At 46.5% G+C, this 14,056-nt stretch overlaps 2 protein-coding genes across 6 annotated transcripts in view; one reads left to right on the forward strand and one right to left on the reverse strand.

The window, feature by feature from the left end:
• Positions 1–1,638: 1,638 nt before the first annotated feature.
• On the reverse strand, positions 1,639–3,485 carry LOC111152918 (DEAD-box helicase 28). The gene has a single exon (XM_022511657.1). It carries the CDS (start codon positions 3,483–3,485, stop codon positions 1,866–1,868), a length of 1,620 nt encoding a protein of 539 aa, XP_022367365.1. The 3' UTR covers positions 1,639–1,865.
• Positions 3,486–3,533: 48 nt separating this feature from the next.
• Positions 3,534–14,056, forward strand: part of LOC111152984 (dihydrouridine synthase 2) — a 51,948-nt gene continuing 41,425 nt past the window's right edge. Inside the window, exons 1-2 of one of the 5 annotated variants that reach the window (XM_022511769.1) lie at positions 5,802–6,029; positions 6,609–6,685. Coding sequence is in view for 1 of the 5 variants with exons in the window: in XM_022511767.1 (XP_022367475.1) it covers positions 4,044–4,062 (19 nt within the window). In the remaining 4 variants the exon portion in view is untranslated. Of the gene's footprint in view, positions 3,633–3,979; positions 4,063–5,182; positions 5,195–5,801; positions 6,030–6,608; positions 6,686–7,625; positions 7,653–14,056 lie in introns of those variants that run through there. The other 4 variants (XM_022511768.1, XM_022511767.1, XM_022511771.1 and 1 more) reach the window with 4 other exon arrangements.

Raw genomic sequence — 14,056 nt, forward strand, 5'->3', positions numbered from 1 at the left:
CATAGCACATACCCTCCCCAATGTCCATAATCCCACCCCCCCTCCCAAACCCCATCCCCCCATCAACCCTCAGTTTGTTTTGTGAGATTAAGAGTCACTTATGGTTAAAAAAGATTTTATTTATTTACTTGTCAGAGAGAGAGAGGGAGAGAGAGCGAGCACAGGCAGACAGAATGGCAGGCAGAGGCAGAGGGAGAATTAGGCTCCCTGACGAGCAAGGAGCCTGATGTGGGACTCGATCCCAGGACGCTGGGATCATGACCTGAGCTGAAGGCAGCTGCTTAACCAACTGAGCCACCCAGGCGTCCCTGGAATCTGTATTTTTAACAGTACTGCCAGAGTGATCCATGGATAGAGTTACCAAATTATTGTCCAAACTGGGTTGCTTTTGAGAGTCAAAGTGAACAATATTGAAAGTTGGTATAAAACTCAACCCTTAGTGCAGGTAGACTAGATTCTGCCATACTTGTGTGTATGATTTTGACTAAGTTCTTTTAACCCCCTGAGCCTCAAACTTCTTCATATGAAAAAGAGAGCTATGATTGTGCATTTAGTACAATATTCTCTCCTGGAGGATTGCCCTGCGCCCATTTCTTTTCTCTGCAACCTCATCATTTTCAGTGTGCAAGTATTTTGTTTTGTGGAGTATTTGACTCTCAACTGTGCATTACTTTAGGCTTATAGAATGATGCAGAAACTGGAACCTAGAAGCAGAGAATGCTATATGCTTATTTTGCCAGTTTTGTAAAAAGTTTAATCCTCTTTTCTCTTTCCCTGCCACAAGAGATGAGAAAGAAGGTAGAGCCTGGAAATGCACACCAATACTTCTGTGTCCGTCTGTCTGTCTTCTATTCTTCTGCCAGTACGTCCCAGAGAGATTTCACCAAGAATGCCCAAGCTTGCCATGGGCACTGTTGAAGAAAATCTCTCTGCTAGTCACATCCCCTTTCCTTTCTCTGGGATGCTTAATGGATGTTTTGTGGGGCAAGAAATAAAATCTGTTTACTAATTGAACAGCAGAAATAAAATCTGTTTACTAATTGAACCGCAATGGAATGGGGCACCTTGGTGGCTCAGTTGGTTGGGCGTCTGCCTTTGGCTCCAGTCATGATCTCAGGGTCCTGGGATCGAGCCCCACATCAGGCTCCCTGCTCAGTGGGGAGTCTGCTTCTCCCTCTCCCTTTGTCCCTCTCTGCTTGTGCTTGCTCTCTCAAATGAATAAAAACTTTAAAAAATAATAAAAATAGGGGCACCTGGGTGGCTCAGCGGGCTAAAGCCTCTGCCTTCGGCTCAGGTCATGGTCCCAGGGTCCTGGGATTGAGCCCCGAATCGGGGTCTCTGCTCAGCGGGGAGCCTGCTTCCCCCTCTCTCTCTGCCTGCTTCTCTGCCTACTTGTGATCTCTGTCAAATAAATAAATAAAAAATCTTTAAAAAGAAAAATAAAAAGATATTCTTCTAAAAAAAATAAAAATAAAAAATAATAAAAATAATAATAAAACAGCAATGGAAGTGCCTCAGTCCCAGATGTGTTGTTCGGAGTGTGAATCTTCTCACAATCCAATGAATTCTACCCCAGTGGTAACTATTATTAGAGGAGCCCCATAAATACATCATTTACTGTTAGGAATTATGACATAATACAATGCCAAAAATCTACTTTATTTTTCAGAACTCATGTGAAAGACTACAAAGAACCATGCTCACTCTGCAGTGCTGGCCCATCTACCTTTGGAAGCCAGAAACAGCTCACCAGGCCTTCAGAGAGGTGACTGGCTGCCCAGTGCATCCTACTGACAAGTGTGCTCACCCACCCAGGACAAAGGGAAAGATTCCTATTAATGGCATCACATTTAAGCTGGCTGCCATCAGATTTGCTGGGGCAAAGGCTCTCTTACTGAGGACCCAAGTCCTGGAAGACTTCTCCTCCGGCGTGCTGCCAGCTCAATCTTCTGAACCAGGTTTACATCCCAGGGATGGGTCACAAAGCTGATGACGGCGCCAGGCACCTCGCTTCCTACACGGCCCACCCTACCGGCTCTGTGGATGTAGTCTTGCAGGGTGAGAGGGAAATCATAATTGACAACTAGCTCTACACGGGTGCTGTCCAGGCCCCGAGAGGCTATGTCTGTGCAGAGGAGTATGTCTTGGGAGCCCTCCTGGAAGCACTGGAAGATGCCTGCCCTCATTGAGGCTGGCATTTGTCCCTGAAGCCTTAGGTGTTGGATTTTGTGGTCATCCAGAATATATCCCAGCCAATTCACAGTGCTGGAGCTATTACAAAACACCAGAACAGTTCCCGAGGGGCTAGACCTGTATGCTCTGTCATGCTGCTTGAGAATCTGCACCAACTCAGTCACCTTCTCTGCTCCCTTCAGCCTCATAAATGTCTGTCTAACATGAGGCATGATGCAGTGGAGCTTGGAGCTGGTGATGGTGGTCAGAGAGTCTGGGCTGGCAACTTTACTTAGCAGTTGGCCTACACCCTCAGGAAATGTGGCCCCCACCAGCACTAACTGAGCTTTGGGATTGAAAGGGTCCTTTAAGTCAGCGGGATCTTCTGCTATATGGCTCTTCTCCAAGATATAGTCCACTAGTTCCAGGAAGCTTTCATCCAATAGTGTGTCTGCCTCATCCAACACCAAGTAGGAGAGCTGCCTCAGGGTGATTAGTTGACCTTTCAGGGCCTTCCACAGAGCTCCTGGAGTGGCCACTAGTACATCTACTGAGGGTTGTTTGGACAGTTGCAGCCGGATCCTACTCATGCCACGGCCTCCCTCTAGCTCCCGCACGTGGAGGCCCAAGGAGACGCCCAAGGGCTGGGCCACCGCCCGCACCTGTTCGGCTAATTCTCGCGAAGGCACAAGGACCAGGCCTCGAGGAGCTGGTATACTGTGCGAATCCAAGCTTGGCCGGCCCAAGAGCCGCTGAAGCAGAGGTAGTAGGTATCCAAGAGTCTTGCCACTGCCGGTTTCCGCAGCGCAAAGGATGTGACGGCCGCGAAGTAGAGGGGGTATGGTGCGCGACTGCACGGTTGTAGGCCGAACGACTTCAGGAGCTGCCTCCTGTAGTGCATGCAGCACGCGGGGTTCCAGACCAAGAGCCGCAAAACTGCCCTCGAACTGGGGGTTCTGCAGCGCTGGTACCTCACGTTGCGCTCGCTCGATAGAGAAGTAGTCCCTGCGGGAGCGCCGATTCTTCCAACCACGCGAAGCTAGTGGCGCGCGCTCCCAACGGCCCAGCGTGAGGCGCGCCGGCTGGTTCAACTCTGGCCGCCGCGCCGAGATGAGCAGCGGGCCAGGTCGCGCCAGCACCAGCCGCGGGGAACTCCGTCTGCCTTGCCGCTCTTCCTGCCGCCGCTGTAGAGCCCGCGGGATGCGAACTACTGGCAGGGGCTCCTCCGGACCGCGGACCGCAAGGTCCCGTCGAGGTGTCAAAAGCAACGGAACCGCGATCCGCAGCACTCGCAGCGGCCGCGCCAGAGCCATAGTGCCTTGGTGTGCGACAGGCGCATGGCAATGACGTCACGGGCGCCCAAGGCCTCGAGGACGGTGTCTGGCACGGCTCAGCAAGGCTCGTGGAGTAGGCGAACCCTGAGGAAGGAGGGAGAGTCTGCAAAGTTCAACTGCGGCGAGGTCTGTAGGTCCGGACAGGGGTTGGCGACATCCAGACCCGGACCAACCTTGGGGAAACGGGCTCGATGAAGGCAGCCTCTGGGATCCGGCGCTACGCGGCGGTGGAGGCCTGGTCTTATGGACGGGGGGGCGGAGGGCTTCTGGCGATTGGGTGTCCGAGCCTTGCTATACTCCTTTATCGCTCCCACCGCTTCCTTGATGCCTTGTCAGTGCTGGTCTCCTCCCGTAAATTCCGAGGGTGCGGTGGTGTTTTCCCAGATGTGGTCCCCGTGCAAGGTCTGGTGGTAAATGTTTATTGAGAGTATGAATGTATGGTCAGGCCTGGGGGAGAAGACAAGGGCCAGGTGTCTTAGCTCTAGGTAACCCCCCCCCTTCCCTCGACCAAGAGCTGAGAGCCCCCAGGGCAAGCTGATGGCCTGTGAAGTAGAAGGTAAGATCTTCAGGCTTTATATCAAGCAGACCTTTCTCTTTGTATTCCCCCCCCCTTTTTTTTTAATTTTAAAGTTTTTTTTTTTTTTAAGATTTTTATTTATTTATTTTACAGACAGAGATCACAAGTAGGCAGAGAGGCAGGCTGAGAGAGGGGAAGGGAAGCAGGCTCCCTGCTGAGCAGAGAACCGGATGCAGGGCTTGATCCCAGGATCCTGGGATCATGACCTGAGCCGAAGGCAGAGGCTTTAACCCACTGAGCCACCCAGGCGCCCCTTTCCCTCCCTTTTCAGCTGAGATTCACTCTCCATTCTCTTGCCTCCCCTGCCAACTTTTCATCCTGAAGCTACCATTCTTGTAGTACACTCACCTCCACTGGCTTCTCAGATACCTAAATTGTTTAAATAGTGGTGAGGAAGGCCCTTCTAATCTACTGAGTGATCAGATATGTGAGGCTTGCCTCACATAGTCCTGGTCAGACAGAATATTTTACTTGAATTCATATGTTCAGGTTGCAAAAAAAACCCCTTATCTTTTTCTGATTGACTTACTTCTCTTAGCATTATACCCTCTAAATCCATCCATGTTGTTGGAAATGGCAAGATTTCATTCTTTTTTTAATAGTTAATATTCCAGTGTGTGTGTGTATACCACATCTCCTTTATCCATTCATCTATCAAGGGACACTTGGGTTCCTTCTATAATTTAACTGTTGTAAACAATGCTGCAGTAAACATAGGGATGCATATATATATTTTAAAAATATTTTAGGGGCGCCTGGGTGGCTCAGTGGGTTGGGCCGTTGCCTTCGGCTCAGGTCATGATCTCAGGGTCCTGGGATCGAGTCCCGCGTCGGGCTGTCTGCTCAGCCAGGAGCCTGCTTCTCTCTCTCTCTGTCTGCCTCTCTGCCTGCTTGTGATCTCTGTCAAATAAATAAATAAAATATTAAAAAAAAAATATTTTATTTATTTATTTGACAGAAAGAGAGACCACAAGTAGGCAGAGAGGCAGGCAGAGAGAGAGGAGGAAGCAGGCTCCCCACTGAGCAGAGAGCCCGATGCAGGGCTCGATCCTGGACCCTGGGATCATGACCCGAGCTGCAGGCAGAGGCTTTAACCCACTGAGCCACCCAGGTGCCTGGGATGCATATATTTTTTTGACTTCATGTTTTCATATTCTTTGCATGAATATCTAGTACTGGAATTGCTGGATCATATGGCAATTCTAGTTTTAATTTTTTGAGAAACTTCCACACTGTTTCCACAGTGGCTACTCCAGTTTTAATTTCTACCAACAGTGCAGGAGGGTTCTTTTTTCCTCCACATCCTCACCAATGCATGTTGTTCCCAAAAAGATAAATACTTCTAAAGTTTCAAATGCCATTTTGATACATAAGTAGACTTTCTGGAAAGTTACCATTAAACCATCAGAGGAGAGTTTTGAGTAGTGACAGATGAACAGAGTCATTGGATAGAGCAGTGGCTCTCAAGTGAGGGTGACTTTGCCCCTGCCCCACCCGGGGACATTTGACAGAGTTTGGAGACATTTTCATTTTTTATTTTTTTAAAGATTTCATTTATTTATTTGTCAGAGAGAGTACAAACAGCCGGAGTGGCATGCAAAGCAGGCAGAGGGAGACGCAGACTCCCAGCTGAGCAAGGAGCCCAGTGTGGGACTCAGTCCCAGGATCCTGGGATCATGACCTGAGCTGAAGGCAGCCGCTTAACTGACTGAGCCACCCAGGCATCCTGAGCATGGAGCCATTTTTAGTTGTCACATCTGGGAAGTGTGCTACTGGCATCTAGTGTGCAGATGCCAGGGATGTTGCTCAACATTGTACAATGTGCAAGAAAGCCCCCAACAAAAAAGGATTATCTGGCCCAATAGGTGAGCAGTGTGTTGTTGAGAAGCCCTGCATAGAGTATGAGGACTGAAGAGTGGCTGAGGTTACATGTGCTTTTACTACAGGTAGGTGCGTTTGACAAGCTCTTTCACTGGCTCTTCCTCACCCTCAGAATCTGTAGCAAGTACATTGATGCCATTGCTTGCTTTGACCTTGGGATTAGGAATGTTGGGGGCCCCGTAGGTCATAAACACAAGAAAAAGTGATTCAAGGGAGTGAAGCTGGAGAAGAGAAGTTTAGAGAGAACAAGACCGTCCTTATGGATCTGGGGAATGTGCCAAATGGAAAAGAGATGAGGTATGATGTGGGGTGTACTACTCCAGAAGGCAGAACAAGGACTCATAAGTAATAGGCAGATGCTAAATTTGATATAAAGAACTGCTGTAACAACTAAAATTGCCCAGATCTGTCTTGAGGGTACTGAGTTTTCTATCATTGAAAAGTTCATATCCAGGCCAGATGACTGCTGGTTGGCAATATGGTAGAGGGGAGTCAATACAAAGGACACTCTAAGATACTGTGATTCTATACTACTTCTATGATTCTTTTCAAGAACTCGGGGCTCCTTGTTCCTTATCTATGTAGCTTCCTGAACATCTGACTCAACAAATTTTATCCATTTACATGTGCCACTGTTTTTTCAGATAAAAACAAACTCTTACTTTGCACCAAGCCAGAACAGATATATTGAAGGAATTAATCAGAAAAGAATAATACATTGGTATGTACTTGCATTTGGGTTCTGCCCAAATATTTGGGGGCAGGGAAGCTGGTTAATATATGGCTGCTTTCTCACCATGCTCAAGCCCTGACAATATGATTAATTCAAAATCTCATAAGGGTCGGAATCTGTCTTAGCCATTCTCTGCTCATGGCCCTTAATTTCTTTTTGTTAGTTCATCGGCCACTAAATAAGGCTCCTCTCTTTTCCTTCTGCTCACCTTGAGTAACCTCTAGTTGTTATTGAGTTACATGTTGTATATTACAGTGCTTTAGAAATAAGAAAGTTTTGCTTATTGTAGAAAGAATGTAGGCTCCTGAGAGCAGAGGTCTAACTGGTAGTATTTTTTCCCAGGGCTGCCATGGTAACTCACATTGTCTGGTTACTCTTTTTTTTTTTTTTTTTTTTTTAAGATTTTTGTTTATTTATTTGACAGAGAGCACAAGTAGGTAGAGCTGCAGGCAGAGGGAGAGAAGCGGGCTCTCTGCTGAGCAGGGAGCCTAACATGGGGCTCCCTCCCAGGACTGTGGGATCATGACCCCAGCCGAAGGTAGCTGCTTAACTGACTCCATGAGTTTTAAACAGAATTGTCCCTTAGATCTCAGGTGATAATGGTACAGTCATTCATGCATTCATTTATTCATTGAGTAAATGTTTCCTGAGCACCATTCATGTGCTGGGTACTGTTCAAACAGACAGTGAGAAAAACAGGTAAAATTCCTGCCCTAGTGGAGTTTACATTCTGATTTAACTGGTTTGGCGGGGGGAGGGGTAATACCTGGACTTTGTTTTTTGTTGTTGTTGTTTTTTTTAAAATATTTTATTTATTTATTTGACAGACAGAGATCACAAGTAGGCAGAGAGAGCCCGTGGGATGCAGGCTCCCTGCCGAGCAGAGAGCCTGATGTGAACCCTGGTATCTTGACCTGAGCCGAAGGCAGAAGCTTTAACCCACTGAGCCACCCAGGTGCCCTGACATTGGTGTTTTTTTAAAGCCTTTCCAGATGATTCTAATGTGCCACCCTGTTTGAGAATCACAGTTATAAACAAAACACTTTGGGAATTGCAAGGCACTGCAAAAATAAAAAGTGGCTGTCAGTATTCTCTCCCTGTTCCTTCATTATCCTGCCTGCATCAGGACTGTTGTGCAAGTGCTGGCCATTCTCTTTTCAGCCCATGTCATTATGCGCCTACATCATTTCACCCTCTTTCTAACCCATTTCCTTGTCTCCTTCCGGTCTTTCACTCTCCAGCCCATCATCTATTTTCTGAATGATCTTGCTAAAGCCCAGCCATGGCCTTGTCACCCCTTGACGCAAAAGCTGTTAGAGGATGTGTGTGGCCTACAGCTCATCTCCTCATCATCTCCAGAGTCTGTTCCCCACTTCGTCTCCTGCTGCTTTCTTACCTGAGTCTTGTTCACTCAAGTGATGGCTCTTATGCAAGTTGCATAAAGGGCTCGCAGTCCTTCACTGGGTAAGCAAGGGAGTGGGGTAGTCATTTGTCTGCTCTGTAACCAAATGAGGTATGGCAAGGCACTTGAAGTGCTCTGTGATAGAGCACATTTGTCTGCGATAGAGCCCTTTCGTAGCTGAAGCATGGGGTCATATTGTGGTTCTCATTGCCACTTGACCTGTTAACTTCTTTCCACAACAAACCCTAACATTTATGCCAGATTGTGTTTTCTGTGCTCTGTGACAAAGACCTGGTGATAAGCAAGATGCAGGGCTTGCCTTCCCCTTGTGATGAGGGAGGTAGGTTGACAGTTAGTTGCTCTTATAATTACAAGAGTATATTCCATCCCAGGACAGGAATGAGCTAAGAGAAGGTGCCCTTACTCTGTGTTTGGGAGATAAATGTCAGGGAAGGCTTTCTGGAGGAAGTGCATCTATGTGATGTTCTGAAAGGCTGCTGAAGTCAGCCAGGTAGAGGGATAGGAATCTGGGTTCTAGGCAGGGGCAACTTGTTCAGAGACAGTTTGTTGAGAGACAGCAGGCCAGTTTGGGGAGCTAGAAATAGTTCAGAAGAGATGAGGCTTAGCATGGGGGAGTTAAGAGGGCAGGGGCAAGAGATGAAAGACAGGGCTTCTGAGGAAGGCAGGGAGCAGACTTGTTTGCAGTGTGAAGGAGCTGGGACTTAATTGTAAGGGCAGAAGGGAAGGCTGTGGAGAATAGGAATATCCTGTCCCAATTTGTGTTTTGAAAGACCCTGCCGGCTGCTGGAAGGAACTTAGATTGAACACAATGAGCCTGGAAGCAGAGAGACTGGTTTGCAGGCTGTTGTCGTCAGTCACCTGATAGATGGCAGTGGTAGAGCCGAGACGTTCCTTGGGCTCAAGAGCTCAGTTCTTTCCATTTCTTTACCTTCTGCACTTCACACAGTGCCTTCATCCTAAAAGAACTAGTAGATGTCTGTTGATCTAACAATAGACTTCGAATGTGTTGAAAGTGTAAAAGCCAGATAGTGAGAGCAGTTAACATTTATTAAACCCTTACTGTTGGGACGCCTGGGTGGCTCAGTTGGTTAAGCCCCTGTGTTTGGCTCAGGTCATGATCCCAGGGTCCTGGGATCGAGTCCCACATCGGGCTCCTTGCTCAGCGGGGAGCCTGCTTCTCTCTCTTCCTCTGCGTGCCACTCTGCCTGCTTGTGCGTTCTCTCTCTGACAAATGAATAAATAAAATCTTAAAAACAAACAAAGAAATCCTTACTGTGTGCCGGGCGCTGTTGTGCATCATAGAATTGACTTTTCACAGCATCCCACCTGATGTAGATTCTGTGGGAGCCTCATATGCCAGAGGGAGAGGCTGAGCCTCCATTAGGTTAATTCATCTGCCTGGGGCAGAGTTGGGGTTCCAGTGCACGTCTGTCTGATTCCAGAGTTTGGAATCTTAATAGAGAGATGCTGTATCACCTCTTTCTCTTGTAAGTATAATAGGTCACTTTAATTTTTTCTTATCTACACATGTTTTGAGTGGGAAATAGGATAATTCTCTGAATATTTAATCCTAATTGACTTTTTTTTTTTAAGATTTTATTTATTTATTTGACAGACAGAGATCACAAGTAGGCAGAGAGGCAGAGAGAGAGAGAGGAAGGGAAGCAGGCTCCCCGCTGAGCAGAGAGCCTGATGCGAGGCTCGATCCCAGGACCCCGGAATCCTGACCTGAGCTGAAGGCAGAGTCTTTAACCCACTGAGCCATCCAGGCGCCCCTTGACTTCCGTTTTAACTCTAAATTTGTATTTTAAAGAAATTGCTTTTTAAGCAAGGTCGTAGCCTCTAGGAAAATTTACATGGAAGGGTAAATGGTAAAGTTTTTTTTCCATTCATTGCTTTCCCTGAGTAGTGTTATCTTCAGTCTGAAAGTGTTATAATTAGTGGGATTTTGTATCTATGCAATTGAAATTAAGGTTACTGTCTGAGAAGGTAACCAAAACTGTCAGAAGACCAGCCCTTAAAAGAATGGTGGAGAGAGAAGAAAAAAAAAGAATGATAGAGAGATCGTCTCAGTTTGTGTGACTGAATTGGTGATCTGGGTGTGATCTTGGGGCCCAGCGAATGGTTGTGACAGTAACTGGGAAAGGGTGGGGACTGCCTCATTTCTTTGAAAGGAGTCTTTTTGGAGGCAAGCCCCGTCAGGCACTGCTGGCAGGTGCCAGAGGGAGTTCCCAGACCAACCACCCTCTAGGAGGGTGTCCTTAGCTGCCACAGAGTAAGAATTCAGTCATACCTTGCTTTCTAAGCAGCTGCTAAGGGTCAAGTACTGGGCTCAGGGCTAGAAATCTGGCAGTAAACTAGGTAGTGATATTCCTGTCCTTGTGGAACTTGTCCTGATGGCTTAGAGCAGGAACTGGGGGTTAAACAAGAAACCACACAAATCAGTGTGGACACATGGGGGTTGTAATTGAGCTATAGGGAAGCACAAAGTGTTGCGAGAGCATGTGACCAGGGACCTGAAGTTAGATGGTCTGGTAGGGAATTGTCTCCAAAAAGGGGACATTCAAGGTCAAGAGGACCTCAGTGTGGGTGTGTATGATTGAGTCGTGAGAGTCTTCCAGACAGAGAGGATGGATTCCAAGTGCACAGACCCCAGAGATTAGTGTGGGAGACTTTCAAAGAAGTCCAGGGTGACCAGGACAAGGAAAGTGAGGGGGAGAGAGGCTCGAGGTAAGCTGGAGATGTGGGCAGGGACAGGTCATGCAGGGCTTGGTGGGCCATCAGAGGGTTTGGGAGTTCTCCTAAACTCAGAGGGAAGCCATTGAAGGATATAAACAAGGGAGGGGTATTATCAGAGTTGCCTTTTTCAAATGCCACACAGTATCAAGAGAAAGAATAGGAGCGGGTAGGATTAGATTTGGGGAGACCAATTAGGAGGCTGGCTTCCTGCACAATGGTGGCCCTGGAGATGGAGCAAAGCAGATGGATTAGAGTTATATTTTGAAGGTTGTTTCCACAGTAGTTAGTGATAGATTAAATGTGGGGAATATGAATTAAGGATGAGTAATTGGGTGAATGGAAATGCTAGTTGCTGAAATGGGAAACATTTTCTCTCCATGTATTGGCCTGATTAACATCTTCTCTCCCTTGAAATCTTGAATCAGAAATTATTTCTTGGGGCGCCTGGGTGGCTCAGTCGGTTAAGCATCTGACTCTCGATTTCGGCTCAGATCTTGATCTCAGGTTTGTGAGATAGAGCCCTGTGTCAGGACCCACGCTCAATGCAGAGTTTGCTTGAGATTATTTCCCCTCCCTCCCACCCCCTGTGCTGTATCCCCTCCCTGCACTCTTGAATTTGCTCTCTTTTTCTAAAATAAATAAAATCAAAAACAAAAAATAAAAAGAAGAAGAAGAAATTATTTCTTAAGGGAAGCCTTTCTCAACCCCGCTATTCATCCATTTCCTGCGGCACAGCTTCCCAAAACCTCATGTCCTTCATAGCACTGTACATGGTCGTAATTTCACAAGTATTTGTAAGTTCCCTTTCTATAACCCTCTCTTCTTCTGTACCTCCTCCTCCTCATAGTGCCAGTCAGTGCTTAGCATATCATAGGGGCTCAATAGATGTCTGTTGAATGAATTAATGAAGATAGAGGAGGCAGCTTAGGAGGGCAGATCAAGATCTTGTTTTTGCATGCTTAGTATAAGATGTCCTTAAGATACCCGGGTGGGGATGTGTGTTGAACAGTTGATATGTTCAACTATATCTGGTATATATGCTGGTGATCTCCAAAGATGCCAATATTTTAAGCCATGGGAATAAGCAAATTTGCAAGGGAGAATGTGTGGAATTAGAAGGGAAGAGGGCCCAAGACTAAGGAGGAAACAAGTGAGTAGAGGAGGTGAAACCAGGGAAGACACTGAAAAGCAGAGCAGAGAGTTGGGAGAAAAACCAGGAAAGTATGGGGTCAGGGGGGTCAAGGAAGAGGGGAGGCTCAACCATGTCACTGCACTGTTAGTGAAACAAGATTGTGGACAGGTGAGTGGTTGATCTCACAACTTCCAGGTCATTGGTGACTTTGAGCAGTTTTAGTGGAGCAGTGAGGTGAGGGCCCGGCAGAATGGGCTGAATAGTAAAAAAGCAAATGGAAACAGTAACTGAGCAGAGCATAGCAGTGGCTAGCTAGCTTCATGACTTTTAGAGGGGTCCATATTTGCTAAGAATAAATAAATGTTAACAGTTCTCTCTGGGATATGGGATTTCGATTTTTTTTTCTTTTTACTCCTGTTGGCTCTACTTTCAAAGTATATTTAGGATGTGATCACTTCTCACCACCTCTAATACCAGCTCCCTGGCCTGAGCCACCATCAATTTTTATGTTGGTTACCAAAGAGCCTTGTACTTGGTCTGCCTATGTTTACTCTGGCCCCCAAAGGACTGCTCTGCTCTTTATTTAGCAGTCACCATGATCCTGAGAAAACATGTTCAGTCATGCTACTCCTCTATTTAAAACCCTTTACTGGCTTCTATTTTGTGAAGAGCTAACAGTCCGTAGAGTGTCCTTCAAGGCCATATGGGATCTGACTACTGTGTGCTTACTGCTGAGACATTTTGTATCTGACTTTCATTACTTTCTCTTCTCTTTGTGTTCCAACCATATTGGTCTTCTTGCTGTTACTCTAACACACCAGGCAAGCTCCTGCCCTAGGGCCTTTGCACTGGCTGTCTCTTCTGCTGTGTATTCTTTTTTTTTTTTTAATATTTTATTTATTTATTTGACAGAGAGAGAGATCACAAGTAGGCAGAGAGGCAGGCAGAGAGAGGGGGGAGGCAGGCTCCCTGCTGAGCAGAGAGCCCCATGTGGGGCTTGATCCCAGGACCCTGAGACCATGACCCGAGCCAAAGGCAGAGGCTTAACCACTGAGCTATCCAGGTGCCCTCTTCTGCTGTGTATTCTTCCACTAGATACCAACTTGGCTAACTCAAGTCTTAGCTCAAATGTTATCTTTCCATTGAAGCCTATCTTGGTTTCCCTATTTAAAATTTTATATTTTAACATAAATATTTTCATATAAATGTTTTTATATTTTAATGTAAAATATACAATTAATATACCATGTATTTGTATTTTTCCTGCTGGGAGTGTGGGATAAATGGGTGAAGGTGGTAGAAAGATAGGAACTTCTGGGGCGCCTGAGTGGTGCAGTTGGTTAAATGTCTGACTCTTGAGTGCGGCTCAGGTCATGATTTCAGGGTTGTGGGATTGAGCCCTGTGTTGGCTCTGTGCTTAGCACAGAATCTGCTTGTTCCTCTCCCTCTTCTCCTCCCCTACCCCTTTTCTTTCTCTCTCTCTAAAAAAAGAAAAAAAAAGGATATGACTTCCAGTTAGAAGATAAATATGTTCTGAGGATGTAATCTACAACATAGCAGCTATAGTTGACAATATCACTTATTTGAAGGTTGCTGAGAGTGGATCTTTTAAAAAAGATTTTATTTATTTATTCAGGATGCCTGGGTGGCTCAGTTGGTTAAGCGGCTGCCTTCGGCTCAGGTCATGATCCCAGCGTCCTGGGATCAAGTCCCACATTGGGCTCCTTGCTCAGCGGGGAGCCTGCTTCTCCCTCTGCCTCTGCCTGCCATTCTGTCTGCCTGTGCTCATTCTCTCTGACAAATAAATAAATAAAATCTTAAAAAAAAAAAAAGATTTTATTTATTTATTTATTTATTTGAGAAAGAGAGAGAGAGGGAGAGGGAGCAGGGGGAGGAGCAGAAGGGGAAGGAATCCCAAGCTGACTCAGTGAGCTGAGTGCAGAGCCCATTATGGGGCTCTGTCCCACAACCCTGAGATCATGACCTGAGCCGCAACCAAGAGTCGGATGCCCAACCTACTGAGCCACCCAGAGACCTCACTAAGAGTCGATCTTAAAAGTTCTCA

This window comes from Enhydra lutris, unplaced genomic scaffold (genome assembly GCF_002288905.1).
Source record: "Enhydra lutris kenyoni isolate GAN:26980312 unplaced genomic scaffold, ASM228890v2 scaffoldscaffold30, whole genome shotgun sequence".
In the NCBI taxonomy this organism is placed as follows: Eukaryota; Metazoa; Chordata; class Mammalia; order Carnivora; family Mustelidae; genus Enhydra; species Enhydra lutris.

What these genes read in the sequence shown, in the direction of transcription:
- LOC111152918 (XM_022511657.1), bottom strand. Translation starts at nt 3,485, where the DNA reads ATGGCTCTGGCGCGGCCGCTGCGAGTGCTGCGGATCGCGGTTCCGTTG.